This window comes from Gymnoscopelus braueri (genome assembly GCF_963280865.1).
Source record: "Gymnoscopelus braueri genome assembly, chromosome: 23".
NCBI lineage: Eukaryota > Metazoa > Chordata > Actinopteri > Myctophiformes > Myctophidae > Gymnoscopelus > Gymnoscopelus braueri.
This window is the reverse complement of record NC_137625.1, coordinates 41,283,639-41,292,462: the sequence shown is the minus strand read 5'-3', so window position 1 is coordinate 41,292,462 and position 8,824 is coordinate 41,283,639. Positions and strand designations below refer to the sequence as shown.

The following is an 8,824-nucleotide window of genomic DNA, read 5'->3' as shown; positions in this document are numbered from 1 at the left end:
GGCAGGGCAGATCATTTAAAATTGTAATAATGTGGGGGGGGGGGGGGGACTGTGCTTTCTGTATCTTATCATTTGGGATTCTCATAAACGGTACATTTGTTCTATAAATGTTACCAGAATGTCACCTTTTTAAGTCATTTTCATACAATTATTGTTGCTTGCTGTCAGGCATAAAAAGTTAACGTCTCCATAATGCCCTACTTGATCATACTACAGCGTCACACAAAAGTATCAAAAATAGCAAGCTCGAAATGCGACGCGAATTTGAATCCTGAAAAGTCCTAGTTTTGGACATATGAGGTTTCCACCCAACAGAGACGATGTGAAAAAAGTGATATTGTTGTTTAGATATGGACTAACTATTTAGATATCAAAAGTTGCCCGTTATCTGTTGTCCTACACTCCGTTTGCCTTCAGCTCTCGATGGGTGGGCAGGGAAAAGTGTTCACGGCCCACCACGTCTGACCACTTAACACGGCAGCTGTGCATTTTCAGAGCACGTTCATTGTAATGGTTGTGTTCCGGCTAGGATCAAACTAACATAACTTTAAGTTCCTGTTCATCGATATCTCAATGAAAACTCATGACCGATATGCCCATACTAGAGGTTCGGGCCGCCATGCAGCACTCACACCTACAGTACAGATCCGACTCATGACGACACGGTTTGTTTGGTTCGTTTTTTGAGTCTGATGGTTTGCTTGGGTCTGATGTCATGCTGTCACAGTCAGTATGATGATGACACACATATTGGGTATAGCTGCAGTGGGAACTCTTTAAACTGTGTGGTTATGTCTGAGTCATAGAGACTTGGCAGTGGTCTGCCAGCCCATTAGTCCATTTTAATATAGGTTATCTGCATATAAATATATTCCCATATACGGGCATATACTGATGAAATCAGGGATCTCCGTATATGGGCTTAAAAAGGACAAGCACAGACAATTACAGATATCTCCATATAAGGGCGTAAAAAGGACACAGGCAGAGAGACAGATACAGAGATGCGGTTGTCCCGAATCGCTGATCAGACCGATATGGCCATATATAGGCATATCATAGAGTTCCGGTCGTCCAGGGCCGCCGAACCACCGATCCGAACGATATGCCCATACATAGGTGGAGATCCGGTTGTCCAGAACTGCCGATCCAACTGATAGGCCCATATATGGGAGTGGAAAAAAATAAATGACTAAGTAGATGAATACATAAATAAATATAGAATGACGTGCTACAAAATAGGGACGCCAGGTTAAAACTGATTAAAATATTATATTATATTTCAAGGGTTTTAGACTTTGCCTTGGTATTGGTAAATGTATATTTTTGTATAGTCGTATAACATTGCCAAAGTCCCACCATCACACCTGGACTTTTGTCATCAGGGCAAACCTGTGTGCAGGAGGATGTCCAAAACTGTTGTTTTTCAGGATTCAAATTCAAAATTATCAAAAGTATCAGACCCAGCTATCAAACATCCACAAGCTTCTGATACTTTGATGATTTTGTGTGACGCTGTAGTATGATCAAGTAGAGCGTTAATCTATGAAAAAACACATACGTTTAAATATGGATATATGAGGTTTCTGCCCGACAGCAACGAAATGTTACTTTCCCCCACTGCTTGTTTCCATTACGTTAATGGCATGGCGGCACCCAAGGTGATTTATAGAGACGGTGGTACGGCCCGGTAAATGGAGCAAGATGATCCTCATCTCAGCCTCTAATGGTGATTAAAAATGCAGTGCTAGTGGTCCACTCAGACACTGATTGACATGGACCCTGTGGGCCCTATCTTGCACAACGTGCATTACATTCACAGTGGCCATGATGGGCTCTTTGGGAGCAATTACGGGGTTCAGCGTCTTGGTCAAAGAACCCTTCAACACTACCTCTAGGGGAGCCTGGGATCGAACTGAGAGCCTTCCGTTTCCCAAGCGGCAGCTCTATGTCCGGAGCCACTGTGTGCCCCACTGTGATAGCCTAGCGATGGCCAAAATGCCCACAAGTACCTGCATAATTTGAGCAATAGACATTGCGAGGAAAGTTTTCACAGAAAAATTGTTATTTTATGGTTAAAACGATTTGGGAGTTAGGCTTACAATTAGGCTAGAGTAGGGAAAGATTCAGGTTGGGTTTAGGGTTAGGGTTATATTAGGCATTTAGAGGTTAGGTTCAGGGGTTGGCGTTAAAGTTATGCCAGATTTATAGTTGCGTGTCGATGTCGACGTCGTACTTTAGATCAGCTATTTTTTACTTTAAGGTTTTAGGGGTTTTGTGTGTGTGTGTGGTGTGTGTGTGTGTGTGTGTGTGTGTGTGGTGTGTGTGGTGTGTGTGTGTGTGTGTGTGTGTGTGTGTGTGTGTGTGTGTGTGTGTGTGTGTGTGTGTGTGTGTGTGTGAATCGCTCTGATCTCCCCCCACACACACACACACATTGACAGCCATGGCGTGTCGTCGCATCCGCTCCGCGCACATGCCACTCAGACCCTGTGCGAGTGGATACGCTATTAGTCATTTGCATGAGTGAAAGCCACCGAGGATGGGGGGGGGGGGGTATACGGGTTCATTCAGGTTCACAAATGTCCCCGCCCTCCTCACACTCATGCACACACACACTCACACAACACACACACACACACACACACACACACACACACACAGAGGCACAACTCCCCTGGGGATTCCACGACGGTGGCATTATAATAAGGGGATTATCCCTTTAATAAGTCAGACGCTGTATTATGGAAATGAATGTGGATGGGTGAAAAAGAAACTGACAGCATCTGTTGACTGACAAACCAAACTGCTGTCTATTGTCTGAGAGGATGCCATCTCTCTCTCTCTCTCTCTCTCTCTCTCTCTCTCTCTCTCTCTCTCTCTCTCTCTCTCTCTCTCTCTCTCTCTCTCTCTCTCTCTCTCTCCACTCGCTGTAATGAGTCATTAGATGATTACTCGTCTGATCGGAAGTGATTAAAGTTGCAATCCATACGTGTCACGTCCTACCCAGGATTTGAACCCGGTCTCCCGCATAGGAGACCAGACTTCGATACCGCTTGTCACAGACCCTTTTGGCCTGGCCCACAGGGCCTGTGTTTGTGTGTCTGTGTATTGTTTACTCACTCCCCTTGTTTGTGTTCCTCCCTCAGGTCCTGTAGGCTCGGCTAAGATGACAGCACGTTCTTTTTGTTCTTCTTCAGTTTGTTCTGGTTGAGTTCATACACTCTACGGTAGTGGTTCTCAACCTGTGGGTTGGGACCCCCAGGGGGGTCCCCACGTGATTTTAGGGGGGTCCCAGATGACAGTGAAGTGACAATTGTTGTCAACAAATTGTACAGTAATATAAGAAAGAGGCGAAAACAGCAGCTCTACAAGCTCACAACGCCTTGCTTTGTTGCAAGGCGTTGTGAGCTTACTTACTGTAGATCTGCTATTTTCACGATATTTATCTGTGGAACCGAGAATGTAATGCCACAACTCTTATCAGGGTTGGGGGTCCCTAGTTCAAATATGATTATTTTGGGGGGTCACGGCCTGAAAAGGTTGAGGCTGTGGCTTGGCTAAGATGACAGCACGTTCTTTTGTTCCTCTTCAGGAACGACCAGGATTTTTTACCAATAACATTAATAGTTGATGGGACACTTTTTAAACATTTTAATATTTGGGCCTGCTGTGAAGTATTAAGTGACTTGAAGGCTCAAGTCAAGTCAAGTCACAAGTCTTTGGTATTCAAGTCCCAAGTCGAGTCCAAGTCTGTTTTTGATTTGATCAAGCATTTCTAAAGTCATCAAAATTGGGACTCGGGTCCAAGTCGAGTCTCGAGTCTCAAGTCCCCACCTCACTATCCCTGCTTGGCCAGGGAGATATTGCACTCACTGACAGGTGTCCTACCCGACACCAGGCTCTAAATGTCACAGTGGAAGAGTAGAGCACCACAGCGCATGCATCAGAAGTATGGACTCCAGTAACATGACTTGGATTCGACTCACAAATTTGATGACATTAGACTTGATCAAATAAAAAAAGGACTTGCAACTCTAAGTCGTGATAATGACTTGGACTTGAGCCGTTTGACTTGAAAATGCGGTGTGAGCTTGTATTTGCGGCAAACATATTAGTGTCTAGCGAAAACAGGTGGGGGCCTAGCGTAGAGCCCTTGGGAATCTGGTCATACACTGTATAGGGTTTAAGTGGTTCAAATAAGAAACCGGATTGCAGCTTTAAATGTGTCTATATATTTGTTTGGGTTGCGTAGCGACATGTTTATTCATGTGCATATAATTGAGTCTTGATGCACGGCGGATTTGCAGTTTGGTGAGATCACCTGTGTGACGTGTAGACTAATTTATTGTTGCACATAGCCGCACATGTTACATTTTGAAAATAGCTGATCTACAAGCTCACAACGCGTTGCTTCGCAGCAGTGTCTGGTCTGCAGACTGACAGACACCTGATAGCATCTGATGGGCACGGTTGACGTGTGTCACATGACGTGAGGGACGGCAGTGAAAGAATTAAAGGCGTCTTTCCTTCGGTAGTTATGCCATAGGGCCAGATATGTGAGGACACGTGCACGCGCGTGCACGCGCGTGCACACACACACAGACACACACACACACACACACACACACACACACACACACACACACACACACACACACACACACACACACACACACACACACACACACACACACACACACACACACACACACACACACACACACGTAGACACACACACACATACACACACACACACACACACACACACACACACACACACACACACACACACACACACACATAAATAGACAGTTCTATCATTACTGATAAGAGTAAGACTCCAGGCAGAACAGCCACCTGCGTGTAGTGCATTTCAGTGTGAGAGAGAGAGAGCAATTGATTGATTGATTGATTGATTGATTGATTGATTGATTGATTGATTGATTGATTGATTGCCAAAAATGCATACATGAACACTTATTTGTACATATTTTTCAAAATGATAGAACACAAAAAGCCGACCATCTAATTGACCAAACCCATTGCTCACACCCATTACCTCATAGTGTGAAAATCTTTGATTTTGAGACTTTGAGCCTTTTCCTCAGCTTTTTCAAATAGGCCTATCTTCTTCAAATATTTCAATGTTCAATTTGAAAGCTTTACATTATGTAATACATATTGTGAAAATAGCAGATCTACAAGTTGTGAGGCTTTGTGAGCTTATAGATCAGCTATTTTCCAAAATGTTGCCCCTTTCTTACATTATTTGACAATTTGGCCCATGTTTGACCAGCTTTCATAGTATAGTATTACTTTTATCTTTTTACTTTTGATGCAGTTTTAATGGTCTTTTTTTCATTTTTATTAAAACAATTTTTTAAGGTATTACAAATGTCTTAAAAGTCCTTGTCATCCGAGGACCCCCCCAAAAAATCATGTGTTGTGTGTGACGTCAGCCTACATCCCTGATCAGCCTATATAAGGTGAAGCAGGGTGTTTACATAACACACTAGTGTTGCAGAGAGCGAGAGAGAGAGTGTAGAAAGAAGAAGGGCACGTTCAACCATAATGAAGAGCGAGGTGACAAAGAGCAAGGTGACAAAGGACGAGGTGCGTGAAGCAGTGAGGGAGATCAAGGAGGGATCAAGGACCACGCCTAGAGGCTTTGTGGAGACCGTGGAACTGCACGTCGTTCTGCAAAACTACGATCCGGAGACAGACAAGCGTTTCTCTGGCACCGTCCGACTGCCGTCCGCCCCCAGGCCCGGGTTCTCCGTGTGCGTCCTGGGAGACCAGCAGCACTGCGACGAGGCCAAGGCTGCTGGACTCCCCCACATGGACGTCGAAGCCCTCAAGAGCTACAACAAGGACCCGAAGCTTGTCAAGGAGCTCGCCAAGAAGTACGACGCCTTCCTGGCTTCGGAGACCCTCATCAAGCAGATCCCTCGTATGTTGGGTTGCGGGCTGAACATGAAGGGCAAGTTCCCCTCCCTGCTCACCCACGATGATGACCTTAATGACAAGGTGGACGAGGTCAAGTCCACCATCAAGTTCCAGTTGAAGAAGGCGCTTTGTCTGGGTCGTACTGTGGGCCACTCGGACATGACCCACCATGAGCTGGTGGACAATATCCACCTGGCCATCATGTTCCTGGTGTCTCTGTTGAAGCGGAACTGGCACAACGTCAATTCCCTGCACATCAAGAGCTCCATGGGCAAACCCCAGCGCCTCTATTAGATCCTGTGGCTCAGGACCCCCAGAGGGGTCCCCAGATGACAGTCAAGTGACTATTTAAGGACTTTTAAGACCTTTTTTAAAACCTAAAAAAAAGAAAGAAAAAATAAAATAGACCATTACTGCATCAAAAGTAATCAACAAACTATACTATAAAAACTGGTGAAACATTGGCCAAATTGTCAAATAATATAAGAAAAGGGCACAATATTTATAAATATTAATATTTATCTGTGGAACAAAGTCAAACTAAATAATGCCTCAACTCCTACGTACAATTCCAAGTGATTGTCAGGGTGGAGGTGTCCCCATTTCAAATATGATTATTCTGGGCGGTCGCTGCCTAAAAAGGTTGAGAACCACTGTATTAGATGGTCAAATTGTTTGTCTATCACAGGTTAAGTGATTTGACTCTCACTCTTTAGTAAAGTGGGTTTCAACCTGTTTCATGCCAAGGACAACTAAATTAATATACATTTGTCCGCGGACCCCCACCTGAATTTTTTTTTGCCAGGGACCCCCAGAAGCAAAGATTTGAGTTAAAAATGTTCGCTTTAAAAAATATATAGGCTACATTCAAAGATTTGCACACATTTTAGCAGATCTTCAAGCTCATAGCGCGGCACTCGGTGCCGCGCTAGAGCTTCTATATCTGCTATTTTGAATAGCCAAAGCTAAGTGTGTTGTGTGTGACGTCAGCCTACATCCCTGATCAGCCTATATAAGGTGAAGTAGGGTGTTTACATAACACACTAGTGTTGCAGAGAGCGAGAGAGAGAGTGTAGAAAGAGGAAAGGTACGTTCAACCATAATGAAGAGCAAGGTGACAAAGGACGAGGTGCGTGAAGCAGTGAGGGAGATCAAGGAGGGATCAAGGACCAAGCGTAGAGGCTTTGTGGAGACCGTGGAACTGCAGGTCAATCTGAAGAACTACGATCCGCAGAAAGACAAGCGTTTCTCTGGCAACGTCCGACTGCCGTCCGCCCCCAGGCCCGGGTTCTCCGCGTGCGTCCTGGGAGACCAGCAGCACTGTGACGAGGCCGAGGCTGCTGGACTCCCCCACATGGACGTCGAAGCCCTCAAGAGCTACAACAAGGACCCGAAGCTTGTCAAGGAGCTCGCCAAGAAGTACGACGCCTTCCTGGCTTCGGAGACCCTCATCAAGCAGATCCCTCGTATGTTGGGTCCCGGGCTGAACAAGAAGGGCAAGTTCCCCTCCCTGCTCACCCACGATGATGATCTTAACGCCAAGGTGGACGAGGTCAAGTCCACCGTCAAGTTCCAGTTGAAGAAGGTGCTTTGTCTTGGTCTTGCCGTGGGCAACGTGGCCATGACAGAGGATGAGCTGATGGTCAATATCCACCTGGCCATCATGTTCCTGGTGTCTCTGTTGAAGAAGAACTGGCAGAATGTCAGTAGCCTGCACATCAAGAGCACCATGGGCAAACCCCAGCGCCTCTATTAGATCCTGTGGCTCAGGACCCCCAGAGGGGTCCCCAGATGACAGTCAAGTGACTATTTAAGGACTTTTAAGACCTTTTTTAATACCTAAAAAAAAATGAAAAAAAAGAGAATAGACCATTTCGTCATCAAAAGTAATCAACAAACTATACTATAAAAACTGGTGACTGCATCTCACTCTTCAGTAAAGTGGTTTTCAACCTTGTTCATGTCAAGGACCACTAAATTGATATACATTTGTCCGTGGACCCCAACCTGAAAATGTTTTGTGCCAGGGACCCTCAGAAGCAAAGATTTTAGTTAAAAATGAAGATTTGCACACATTTTACAAGCTCATAGCGCGGCACTCGGTGCCGCACTATGAGCTTGTATATCTGCTATTCTTGAATAGCCAAAGCTAAGTGGTTAAAATGATTGTGACGCTATGTTAACTAATGTCGCTGGGGACCCCTGGTACCCTCCCCGGGACCACTGGTTGAGAACCACTGCTTTGGTAAACAGAAAATGAGTTGGACGGAGGAGGCTCTACGTCCTCATCTCAGGATTCCACATTCATATAGAGGGGCTCCAGTGTGGTCTCTTAGACTTCTTGTGAGCTAATATCCTAAAGTATGATTATCAACGATAATATATCCATTATTAAGTTACCTTATTTCCCTCTCTAAAGGTCCTTGCACACTGGTGCGTCTTTTCGTTGCGTTTTATTTTTTTTCATTGTTTTTTCAATTTTTTTCATTGTTGTAAAAAAAAACGCAACGAAAAGACGCACCAGTGTGCAAGGACCTTAATCTCTGAGTTACATTGAGAATGAGGATTTCCTGTGACGAGATAGACCGTACATGTGGTGTTCAGTAGACTTGAGGTGTCAGTGGATTCTGAGGAATGCTTTGTCAAACGCACATGCCAGCTCTCGCTCTCTCTCTCTCTCTTTCCTTCGTCCTTACAGTAACTGCGCCCGAGGCAGGGTATACAAGACCCCAGATGCCAAGTTCATCCAGACATCATCCAGACAACCCGCCTCCACCTCAGTGTTCAAGTAATAGTCTGTGACGTATGCGGAAGTGGCTTTCAGACCTGGCGATACTGTAGGTCTATTCGTAACCTCTGAATTTAGGAACCGTGTATT

General features: G+C 45.1%; 2 protein-coding genes across 2 annotated transcripts; both read left to right on the top strand.

Moving 5' to 3' along the window:
• Window positions 1-5,571: 5,571 nt before the first annotated feature.
• On the top strand, window positions 5,572-6,240 carry LOC308079660 (large ribosomal subunit protein uL1-like; the record flags this gene model as incomplete). Its single annotated transcript, XM_080421211.1, has 1 exon — window positions 5,572-6,240. One exon carries the CDS (start codon window positions 5,572-5,574, stop codon window positions 6,238-6,240), a length of 669 nt encoding a protein of 222 aa, XP_080277337.1.
• Window positions 6,241-7,048: 808 nt separating this feature from the next.
• On the top strand, window positions 7,049-7,702 carry LOC308079659 (large ribosomal subunit protein uL1-like; the record flags this gene model as incomplete). Its single annotated transcript, XM_080421210.1, has 1 exon — window positions 7,049-7,702. The coding sequence occupies one exon, from the start codon at window positions 7,049-7,051 to the stop codon at window positions 7,700-7,702; it is 654 nt and encodes a 217-aa protein (XP_080277336.1).
• Window positions 7,703-8,824: the final 1,122 nt, after the last annotated feature.